At 53.0% G+C, this 11562-nt stretch overlaps 2 protein-coding genes across 2 annotated transcripts; one reads left to right on the top strand and one right to left on the bottom strand.

Moving 5' to 3' along the window:
- LOC149271455 (uncharacterized protein FLJ43738-like) lies at positions 1-5786 on the top strand. Its single transcript, XM_089507400.1, has 14 exons — positions 1-8; positions 93-253; positions 428-517; positions 624-805; positions 902-1816; positions 1980-2245; positions 2441-2729; positions 3023-3187; positions 3545-3757; positions 3920-4073; positions 4375-4565; positions 5095-5255; positions 5458-5514; positions 5756-5786. The coding sequence occupies exons 1-14, from the start codon at positions 1-3 to the stop codon at positions 5784-5786; spliced, it is 2883 nt and encodes a 960-aa protein (XP_089363526.1).
- Positions 5787-6189: 403 nt separating this feature from the next.
- LOC149271456 (complex I assembly factor ACAD9, mitochondrial-like) lies at positions 6190-11360 on the bottom strand. The gene is made up of 18 exons (XM_089507406.1): positions 11316-11360; positions 10908-11001; positions 10447-10548; positions 10187-10293; positions 10008-10108; positions 9762-9840; positions 9433-9607; positions 9142-9215; positions 8974-9049; positions 8735-8805; positions 8456-8575; positions 8151-8279; positions 7948-8027; positions 7568-7694; positions 7282-7359; positions 6870-6998; positions 6638-6710; positions 6190-6290 (listed from the first exon to the last, which is right to left on the bottom strand). The coding sequence occupies exons 1-18, from the start codon at positions 11355-11357 to the stop codon at positions 6190-6192; spliced, it is 1758 nt and encodes a 585-aa protein (XP_089363532.1). The 5' UTR covers positions 11358-11360.
- Positions 11361-11562: the final 202 nt, after the last annotated feature.

Genomic DNA, 11562 nt, shown 5'->3' on the forward strand with positions numbered 1-11562 from the left:
ATGTCCAGGTACTGCTGTTTAACCCTTGGGGCAACCAAACACCAATAGAATTGCCTCTTGGCGCCTTTTCCTGAACGACCACTTTCTTGTAGATCGTTTGCTTTGAATGATGATTTTGCTCACAAGCCGGAGGAAGTAAATGGGAGTCCGGCGGGAACGCAGAGTTTAGAAACGGCTCTCCGGACGTACAGATTCCAGGCAGCGGCTTCGGAGGAGCTCAGAGCGGCCGCTGCCATATCAGACGGTACTCGCGGTATGTGGAGCGTAATATATTCAGCCCTCGCTCATCTGGAGCTGCCCTTCTCTCCTGTGCTCTTCTCTTCTGGCTGCTTCTTACTCACCTTTTCTCCCCAGTTACTGATATTCAGGGGGCTTCTGTAACGTGGGGGGAGTAAATCTGGTTTATTTGCCGTTTTTTTTCCCTCAGGTCGGAGGAAATCTCTGGATGCCGTTACCCGTGAGGATCCGGAACGCAAATGTCTGACGGTGGGCTTCACCTTCATGCCTTTCCTGGCAGGTAAGAGGGTCTCGAATAATAATAATAATATTATTAATAATGATGGCCGTCCGGCCACGCTGTTTACTTGGTGATCGCTTTGATTTAATGGGAAATTGTCGTTTAGGAGACGTGTCGGTCACGGAACGTTTACGAGAGACGTCACATAAAGTGCTGGACGGATACGTGACTTTGGCGATAAACCCCCCCCTGCTGTCAGAAGAACAGAGGATGGAACTCAACCCCCTGGTGATTCGCATCATTTCCGCCACATCCCTCCCCACGACTCCCACCATCCACGTCTTGCAGGTAACCGGTCGCGGCCGGCGTGGAATTGGCTCCGTCGACCGCATTTCTTGTTTTGAAGCCATCTTGCTTATCGGGTCCTCTTTCCTCTTCCTGCAGGAGACGTGCCGTCCCGTTTACTGCCGGTACCGCTTCCACCATCAGCCCGTTCACCAGACCCACGGCCAAAAGCACGGCACCCACGTTTATTTCAAAGACGTTAACGTGATTCTGGCTGGAACCTTTAATCCGGGCGAGCTGCGGGAATACCTTTCCGGCCCTCCTGTAGAAATTGAGGTGCACGATCGGGACAGAAGGAGGGGGGGACCCCGGAACGAGCCTTCGCTTTACGGAACCGACCCAGAAGACGAAAAACTGAGCAACGTCGGCCTTGTTGTGTCCAGAAGAACCGTTCATAATCCCTTCTCCCGGGAGGAACGAGGATGGGACCCTTACGGTGTCGCCAAGATTGGACTGTCTGAACTGGTCCACGGGGCCAAATGCCTAAATCTAAGGGTACCGATTCATAACTGTGCAGCCCCGGAGCCCACAGGGTACGTTCCAGACAGCAGGAATGGCAGGATAATTGGCGTTATGAGGGCAGTGGATGGTCCCCGTGACGTGCCCCTCCCCCCGGGGCATTATGTGGATGCTCAGTCCCATCTGAAGGTCCGAGTAGACGTGGCAGCGCCGCTCTCTGTAGAAGGCGAAGAGTCGGATTGTCCGTACGGCCGCATCATCTTCATGTTTCACTACGAGAACAAAAAGCTTCTTCGCAGCGTTATCGGAAAAATCATGGAAACCAACGTCCGAGCCCTGAATCCCGGGGAATCTCCGCGCCGTGACCTTCCCGGGGTCCTGGCCAAAGTGGGCTTAACCGACCAGCAGAAAGAAGACCCCTCGCTGGACGTGATCACCGGAATTCATGTCATGGACGGAACGTTTCACCTCTTTGTTCTGGAAGGATTGAAAGCCGGTGGGATCAGGAAGCTCTGGGAGTCGCTGTCTTCCGGGTACGTGGTGCTCTCGCCGGGTGTAAGTAGAAGGCGCATACAAGGGGTTAATGGGTTATAATACAGGATTGTCCCGTGTAGCCGGTCTGTGGAACAGATTGGGTCGGCTGATACCTCATTGGCTCTGCCCTGTGTTCAGGTGATCGGCCATTTATTTGCCCCGCGCATGTTTACGTTTCATTCAGATTGGCGGCGTGGCCGCTGCAGGGTCGGCGGAGGCCACGGCTGTCGTATTAAAGCTCTGCTGGTCTTCCAGGCGAGTGCCGTGTGAAGATGGGAAGCTGGCGACGCTCTATAACTCTCGGATGATGTTCCACGAGCGGATTTACAAAGACCTTGATGTCCTGCTGACCCACGTCCACCTCCGAGACCACCTGTCCTCCATTGTGAAGCAGCCTTTGATCTACGTAAGGGATAGGGTGCCGAGTCCGGCCCTCAAGGCCCTGTCCAGGTACCACGTTTGTAATGGGCTTATCGGACGGTCTGGCTTGTCGCGTGTGTAGGGCAGCCACTGGTTTAGAGGGGGAGGTGATGGGTTAATCTGACGTGTCCGGGGGGGGGGAGTCATACTACATGCATCGTTAAATGTCTGCTGTTATGACATCATCGTCTTCATTCAGTAACCTCGGATCTATTAACCCTTCAGGCTGGATTTCATCTGTGGTGCCAGGAATCTCACGGACGTTTTCCAAAGCGACCTGCTGCCCTCGGCGGACATGGTGCGGGCTCTGAGCTGTGAGTTCGGGCTTCCCGTGTCCCCGACAGATGTGTTTTCCGTGGCTGAAGATCTGTTCCCTGAGAACAAGGAAATTTCACAAGACGGAGACCAGCGGCCGGACATTAAAACACGGACCCCGTGCCGCTCCCTGGATAACTACAACGCGGAGTACATCAAGTGGAAGCGGAACCAAGTCACCCACAGAGACCACATACAGGTAACATGTTCATGCATGTAACTCTTACTGCTCTATCCAGGGCCACGCTATTCACTAAAAGAACAGCCCTGTCAGTCCTGCTTCCTAGAATCTGGAAGACTGGTGGCAGAAAACCCGGGTGGGAAAGGCGGCACGGGGCAGATAGCACCAGGTGCGTGTTCTGGGTAATGGGGTTAATCGATTAGTGTAAATATCGGACACGTGGTCCGCACGAGTCTCATCCCGGTTCCAATTTTTTAGTCTCTGTTTCATTTTGACTCTTTTTTGTATTTTTTCCTTTTCTTATCCTACAGAGTAATGTGGAAAATCTCCTCGAACTGAGCCAAAAAATCCCAAAAATAAAAGCCGAGTACGTGGTACCAGTGCCCGGAGACGTGGCGACAGCTCACAATTACAGCTCTCAGACCTTCAACTCCACCGAAATCGCCCACCGAGTTCTACGCCAAGCGATGGCCGCGGTAATAAATGCGCATTATTACGTTTTTTACTGATGTGTTCCGTCAGCGGATGATACGGGAACTGGGGGGCGACACGTGGGACCTGTCTTTTATCACATGTGGCAGCGTCTGCCCACCGTGGTAGAAATCATGAAATTACATTTATCGATATAGCGCCAGCACATTCTGGAGTGCTGAGTCGTTGTCCAAACTGGTCATGTCACCTGTGCTCAAGCAGCAATATCAAGGAATCCTGGTGAGTCTGGGAGGCCCCAGGCTGCACACACAGCAGTCCGTGGCACAATCACATCTCACCCTGGCCCTCCGCTCGGAGCCGTGGGACGTGGTATTGAGCTCTCTGCACGTTGTGTATTTCAGGAGCCAAAGCAGCGGTTTACATACTCGCCGGGCCGTCAGTCGGCTGCCGTCAGCCCCGTGGACATCAAAGAGCCAAGGAAGCTCCTGGCAGCCAAATCCAAGGAGACGTGGCTGACGGCCGCGGGGTTCGAATATCCCGGATTCCGAAGCAGCACAGAAAGCAACGAACACCCGAAAAAACCCCACGCCGCTCGCATTGCGGAATTAGGCAAGGTATCCGACGCGTTCCATTCTGACCTCTGACCTTGGGCTCTGCCCAGTGACGGTGCCAGTGTCTCGCCGCCCGCTCGGTGACGGTGCTAGTGTCTCGCCGCCCGCTCGGTGACGGTGCCAGTGTCTCGCCGCCCGCTCAGTAACCGCGTTCTTTTGCTTTAGGTCTGGAAGGAAAATATTCTGCACGCCAACACGCTACAGCCCACGCTCACTCGGGACCGATGGAGTTGGGGACGGCGGCGCGGAGACTTTGACCTCTACGGGAAATACCAGGACGGGTTTTCTTTCTTAGCTTCAGGGGCCGTTCACCTGGCAGGTAATATCCTGGGGCATTAAATGGTTAAAGTAGGATGTATTGCTTTTTTAAAGAGCTTTGGAGGAATTCCTGCTTTTCTGGTATAAATCGGGACCTGCACTAATTCATTGTGTGTGCGGGAGTTTTCAGTTAATTACCAAGAAATGTTAAATACACCAAGAAAAAAAGGATTTTATTACCCTGTGCCCTTTAACCCCTCTGATGCCATTTTTTGGCTCACACAAGCTCTGGTACGATGAATTAGGGTGAAATCAGGGGGCGGGGGTGTGTTTTACTGAGATTACCCAACGCATTTCTCCAGGTGAGACGCCGGAGGGAGAGAGGTTGGTGTCCGGCGATGAGCATCCGAAGATGAAGTTTTACCGCCGTCTGCCCCAAACTGAGTTGGTATCGCTGGGGCCGAAGGCCGGTGATCAGCAAAGCAAACTGTGCGGGCTCCTTAAAGACGCGGCAGACAAGCTGTCTCTGTGCCGGTCAGGACTGGCCCTCGAGGTGAGAGACGAGCTGACTGTCTGAAAAACAGCCCCCGGCAGACGTTGCGGGGGATTTAGGTCCCCTGGGTTTCACAGCGCGGGTGGGGGTTTTAGGTTTAGTTTTCATTGAATCAGGACGTAACCTGAAGCCCATTCCTATCGTTTTTTATTGGTTTATATAGCGCCATCATACGCCGCAGGGCTGTACGTGCAGAAACTCTGCTGTGTTCTAAAAATAAATCACAGGCCTGGACTTAAAAAACGTACGGAATTTCCAGAATGACGGTAAATAATAAACGCTCCACTTACGTTAACCAGGAGCTGCCCCGACATCTATCCCACCTTCTGATGAAAGCGTCGGCCCGTCTGGTGGTCCCCCCCCCCCCCTTCCAACCGGGTTGTCTGATATAACGTACGTCGCCCGTAGCTAGCGGAGGACGCCACGGCACGGCCAGACCTGCGCGGAGCTTTATATTGGGCTCTGTGAGTGTCCGCGGGTTTATCGAGCGGCCCCTTCCCTCTCACACCCTGTTCTTCACCCTCTGCAGCCGATCCCCGCTTTGGCGGTCCTGCGTGGCACCGGCGACAGCGGAATCTGCAGCGGATTTGCCCCAGGCGAGGAAACTAAAGGCAGCCTGAAGATGGACAGGAATACAATCCCCCGACGCAGCGTGCGACCGTTTCAGCTAAGGAGCGGCAGCGATTTCAGGTGAGAGGATTTTCTCTAATCATCAGAAGTCATTAGAAGTAAAAAAGAGATCGCAGAGCCGTGGCGCGTTTAGGAAGACGGTACACGGGAAGAGCTGTGAACACAAAAATGTTTATTTTCAGTCATTTGGTTTTGAGCAGCCGGAAGGTGGTCTCCGGTATTAAAGAGACATCCCTGTTACGCTCTTTGCCCTTCCCTGCAGTGACACACCAGCTAAGGCACACGTGGGGACCCTGAATGGCTCCTGCCCCAGCGAGGGGTACGTTGCCACAGGACCAAATACCGAGGAGGACTCAGTGGGCCCTTTCTAAATGCATCGCTGGAGGTGGGATCATAAAGTCTTATTATTCCAGCATCACACAGAATAAATCTGTGCCGTTAATTACTGCCCTCGCATTAATAGCGGAGATAAAACAAAACCCAGAGACCCCGCAGCCGAGGCGATTACTTACCCCGGCGCATTCCCCCTAACATTTCAGCGCTTCCTCGTGTCTTTTTAGTTTGCACGCGAACGGCCGCTCCACGATGTAAAGGAAGAAACACATCGCTGCTGAAGCTTAACACGGCGCATGCGCAGCCTGGGAAACCCGCACCAGAAGCTTCGCGTTTGGTCTCCATCACCTGCGTCCGAAATAGAATCTGCCTGCCGGGATCGTTTGTTGTCATTTATCGATTAAAGTGAAAATTAAACAGAATCAATGAACAAAAACTAAGCAGAAAGAGCCGTTACTTCCCGCTCCGCGCTCGCTGGGGCAATAAATACCACGGGGGGCTTTTATAACGCGAGCGGCCCTGTCCCGGAACCTGAGGACACGCGAGCAGAACATTCAACACGCAGCTTTACGGACGGCGGCATCACGGCTGGCAAGGTTAGTAAAGATTGTACAATATGGCAGAGGGAATACATTCTGGGGCCACGTTCGCTGCACGGGTCTCAGAAGGTCCGGTCCAGCGGGTGCGCGCAGGTATAAGCCCCGTTCTCAAGCACGTGTTTTGCTATTTTCCGAATATTGTCATCCAGATTTTCAGGAGAATCTGTGGAAGGAAGACGTGAATCAGAACGTTAATCTGCGCCATGTGTGAACACGAAGCCGCCACTGCCGCTGAACAACATCAAATATTTATATGAATCGGGACAGGCCACGGGAACCTCTCGCCTCCGTTAATGTGCAGCCGTGTAGGCAGCAAGCGCCTGCACAGAGGATTGTGGGTAACGGGTCCTGACTAACATGGAGAGGCTTGTGTGTGCTTAGAGGGTAAACGGGATGCAGGTTTCCTTAAGTGACCGGTGCTTAGAGCCAGTATAGTACAGGGACGAGCCCGAGATGCCACGGGGCCACAGAGTGCCTCGTATGTGTGACTTCATGTCGTTAAATACGTACGTTTTCCCAGCTGAGTCAGAAGGTAATTATTCCTGAAATACGCTTCCTGGCAGAACGTGTTCGTGAGGAGAACCTGAAAGAAACCAACAAGCAGTAAAACCCCTATTCCCCACAGACATCACACGCGTGGCCCACATGCAGCGAGAACTTGAAGGTACACGGGGGGGTTCCAGGAGCCGCAGGGTACATGCCCCTGGCATCGGTTTCAGGATTCACAGTGAGTGGCACTTACTTCGTGGTCGTGATTGCGAAGTCCGATGCTGATGGAGCGGCTGGCTCTGGAGATCACCGCCGTCATGGCGTAGAGGTTAATGAGGACGTCGGCCACCCTCTTCAAAGCCAGCTGTTCGTCCACAATGGTCTGAGAAAGTCAAACAATCAGCTACGTGAGAGCAGATCATAGAACACTCTGTGTGAGGGGGCTCCAAACCGGCCCACAGGGGCTTCACAGAGGTTTTAAAAGGTACCCAGAAGGCAGATTCATCGCTGAATGGGGAATCGAAGGCTCGGGGACTCACAACGTTAACGCACATCACGTAACGGATACACAATCGGCAATCACCCCGTCAGTTTCTCTCTATCTTCACCCATCCCGGTGCTGTCAGACAGGTAAGAGTTAAATGGACATTCCAGCCGGTTCTCACCTTCCCGAATCTGTACAACAAGCTCTCTACGGCGTTACCGAAGAAATAGGTGTTCTCCTCCAGCTTCTTGGCGCTTTCCTGGAAAGAAAGGAATATCCGTTACTTTGTTTCATTCTTCCGGTTGGGGGAGGTGGGGCAGTGTGCAGACCCCACCCCCAAGGACAGACTCAGCGCACAGAACCCACCCCCCAAGGACAGACTAAGTGCGCAGACTACCCCCCCCCACCAAGGACGGATTCACTATGAAGATTTTGGGGCGATCCCAGCACTGCCGCGGCCGACGCACCTCCAGACTCGGGTGGACGACGCCATCTTTTCCGGTTAATCCCAAATTGATGCTTCTCCCGATGCTGTCTCGGAACTTCTTGGAAAGCATTTCCATCACAACCCCGACGTTACCCTTCTTCATCTCCCTGGAACATTCGAGACATTTAAACCCACGCGCAAATACACCCCAATGTCCGGGGACTACCCCCGCCCCACTGATAGGGGGCAGTACAGCCAGCGAGTGCAGGAGCAGCTTGTAAATACGCATAAAAATTCTGATTAGAAAGCACGGACGGCATTGTACACGTTAATCTAATTCCGTACCGGCCCTCGATGGCCCCGGGGGCGTCACTCGGACCTGAGTTCTCGTTCTGCCGCAGGTTAAATAAAATGTCTTACTTTATCTTCCCCGTCAGTATTTTGCCCGCGTGCTGCATCCCCGTAAGCGCGACGTACATTCGCAGGATTTCGTTCGTTCCCTGAAGGGAAAGAAGAAAAAATCTCCATTAGAAACACAGTACGGCCAGAGCAAAGTACAGAGAGGTGGGGCAGTTGCCATGGTAACTGATGAAGCATTCCCACTCTACTTTGAGAATGTTTACCTCGAAAATGAGCAGGATGCGGCTGTCGCGGAGGTAGCGCTCGTACGGATAATCCTTCATGTATCCGAGACCCCCCAGGATCTGCAGAGCTTCGCTCACACACAGCCACGCGCCCTCCGAGCTGAAGACCTGCAGGAGCGACGGCCGTCAGCACAACATGCGCGTTTATTGAGAGACCCCGCAGCGGGGGGTGTGTGACAGTACACAGTAATAACGGGGTCTCCGCACCCCACTAGATGTTGGCAATTAATGAACTATTAAAATGGGAGAAATTTCAGCAGAAACAGGGCATTTGCTTGTCTTACTTTAACCATCGCAGCTTCTACCGAGCAGTCGGGGAGTCCGGGTCGGTCCATCATGCCGGCCGTCAGATAAGCCATACTCTCCATCACAAAAGCCTTCTGAGCCATGAGGGCAAACTTCTCCTGGAAGCGGAGCGCACGTGCTTAGAAAGTGCCCTGCTTACTGCCCCAGAGCAGTATTGGTGGGTGCGCCAAGGGGGTATCAAACCATCAGATATGATAAAGCGCCTGCACCCTCTGGGTCCGGCGCGGGGTAAATTAGGTAAACATTGCCCCGCTTACCTGAATTAATTCAAAGTCGCTGAGCTTCTTATTGAACTGCTTCCTCGTGGATGCGTACTCCGCCGTCATCGCTACACAGAGAGAGGGGACAATTAGGGCCTTTCCTGCGCATACACGGGGTAATAATCACAGGACTGCTTGGGGAGAGTTGGGTGAGTAGGGATAGAGCTCTCTGATCCGTTTACACCGGGAAGGAACGTCCCACGTTTTCCACGGTCACTCAGACCTCGCATTCTCACCGATCAGTTTTTTGATGATGCCGGCCGAGGCGCTCCCCATGCTGAATCTCCCGCTGTTCAGAATGTTCATGGCCACCTAAAAAAAAAAATACAAATAAATAGACTTTTCCAGGATTTTAATTGTTTTCCTGGATTCTCATCGGGTGGAAGTTTCACTTTTTTGGTTACCTTAAAGCCGCCCCCAACCTCTCCGATGACGTTCTCTACCGGAATCTTTGTGTTTTCAAAGTGAAGCTCACACGCTGCCGAGAAAACACAGTGAATCCCACGTCACAAAACACGAGAAGCACATACAACACGTTAAAGGGACACAGGAACAGAGTTTTATCGCATTTTTCCATACAGTATGCCGCGCGCACACACACACACACACACACACACACACACACACACACACACACACACACACGGCGCCCCATGACTCCATTTACACGAACAATACGCAATGATGGTTCTTACTGTTGGATCCTCGAATCCCCAATTTGTCTTCCGGTTTTCCATGCGTGACGCCCCCAAACGCTCGCTCTACTATGAAGGCGGTTATTTTATCTTTTGTGACGCCATCTTTATCCACAACCTCTGTTCTCGCAAAGACCGTGAAGATGTCCGCTAACCCGCCGTTTGATATCCAGATCTGAAAACACGGGGGTCACGACTACCGGTTAATTAACTGCCTTCCAGCGGGGGAATAGAGGGGGATGTAACATGTACATTCCGGGGGATTAGCGCATAGTGTATGAACGGCAGCACGGGGGGGCTACATAGTGCGGGGGATGGGGTTTTCATACCTTTGATCCGTTTAGAATGAAGTGTTTTCCGTCGGGAGTCGCTGTCGCTCTGCTCTGGATTGAAGCAGCATCACTCCCGCTGCAAATGAGTAACGTATTTATTAACGTGCCCCCCGTGGGGCTAGGGCAAGAAAAATCCACTAATACCCCACAGGAATATGCCGTTGGGCAATATTTACTGAAGTACTGCCCGGATCCTCACGTCGCCAGCCCGCAGTAATAATAATAGTAAGCGGGTAATGTTACCTTCCGGGCTCCGTCAAGCAGAACGCCGCAACGTGTTCACCGGACGCCAGTTTGGGGAGATATTTCGCTTTCTGCTGCTCACTTCCTGCAATAAGAATCCCCTAAAAATATGAAAGGAAATGTAACCAAAAGCCAACACGGCGCGCAGAACCCAACGCGACGGCCACGGCTCGCCGTACCTTCAGTCCGATGGCCTGATGAGCTGCCAGGGTGACCGCGATGGAGCCGTCCAGGGAGGTGATTTCTCCTAAACGTGCGTACATGGTGTTCGATAATCCCAGGCCACCTAACGGAGGAGAATACGGTAACCCAAAACCGGAGCATCGATCACAGGACACAAGCCCCCCCCCCCCCCAGCACAGTACTACATGCCACGCGCCCCCTCCCCCTTACAGGGCAGAATACAGAGTTAAATAAGAGCGAATGAGAGCAAGCTCACCGTACTCCTCCGGGATCTGAATGCCAAACAGGCCGAGATTCTTCAGTCCTTCCAGAGTTTCCGGGGGGATTTTTGCATTTTCATCGATCTTTTTGGAATCAACTGAACAAAAAAGTAAACGTTATTCAATTAGACAGAAACAGCTTTTCCCGCTGAATAACGCAGACTGTTTTCAGAAAACCTCCCTGCCTCTCACAGCCCTCAGCAAACAGACCGGCTGGACCGAGGCCGCTGACATTCCCGGTGCCCCCCCGATCCTCATCCGGCCGAACGCCATTAAAACGCGCCTCGGGAAGCCCAACCTTTCCGGTCATCCACTTTGGTTTGGGAGCTCATCAGACCGAGGCCCCGACCCCCGCGTCTCAGGGACACAGAAACGTTACGTTTGATGAATCGGTAAGAAGAAACCGTGTCGCCGGCTCGGAAAAGAAAAGTCCTAGAAACATTTTGGATTTACAGACCTTCTTCATTAAAGAACTTCTCCACGGGGGCCACAAACTGGTTAATTTCCTCTAACTCGTCCTTGGTCACCTCCGGGTAGGGAAAAACCTCCTCCTGGAAAACAGCAAAAATGACATTATTTCCTTCAAAGCGATGAAATGTAAGCGAGTGGCGAGGACCGTGGGACCCCCGCTCACCTCCTCATACAAACTGCGTGATGGGGGGGGGGTGAGAGGCACCCCTCGAGTCTTTAATTAGGCCGCTTTGGGTTATTAGACATTAATATTAAATGAGGGGAAGAGAAAAAGAACTGGGTATTTTCCACGAATCCCAAAAACACAGCAAACAATACCGAAAGTGGCCCCGACTCTACCCCCCCCGACACGCACCGCTATCGCGGCTCTCTGCCCTCTCCCCGCCGGCCTCACCTTATTGATGGACCCCAGGAAAAGCTGCTTGGCGTAGGCCATATTCCGGGGGTCTAAGTGGATCTGGCGCCGGAATCCGGGACCCTCATGGCTCCGGGGTACAGCACGAACCCACGTGTGGCCCCCAGGGGCCCGTAGGAGGCGCAGGAATACTCTGGACAAACCGCTCATCCTGTCAATGTCACCAGCAGCCGGGTTCGAACGTCACCAGCGCGCGACAGGGTTGCGGAGGAAAACGTCATCAGTC

Source organism: Sceloporus occidentalis, unplaced genomic scaffold (assembly GCF_023333645.1).
Source record: "Sceloporus occidentalis isolate IW3139 unplaced genomic scaffold, rSceOcc1.0.p SCAF_507, whole genome shotgun sequence".
Lineage (NCBI taxonomy): Eukaryota > Metazoa > Chordata > Lepidosauria > Squamata > Phrynosomatidae > Sceloporus > Sceloporus occidentalis.

Coding starts and splice junctions, on each gene's coding strand:
- LOC149271455 (XM_089507400.1), top strand. Junction 806..901: donor CCACCATCCACGTCTTGCAG/GTAACCGGTCGC, acceptor CTCTTCCTGCAG/GAGACGTGCCGTCCCGTTTA. Junction 3,188..3,544: donor TACGCCAAGCGATGGCCGCG/GTAATAAATGCG, acceptor TGTGTATTTCAG/GAGCCAAAGCAGCGGTTTAC.
- LOC149271456 (XM_089507406.1), bottom strand. CDS start 11,357: ATGGCCTACGCCAAGCAGCTTTTCCTGGGGTCCATCAATAAG. Junction 10,549..10,907: donor GAAGTTCTTTAATGAAGAAG/GTCTGTAAATCC, acceptor TTTTTTGTTCAG/TTGATTCCAAAAAGATCGAT. Junction 9,216..9,432: donor GGGGATTCGAGGATCCAACA/GTAAGAACCATC, acceptor TTTTCTCGGCAG/CGTGTGAGCTTCACTTTGAA.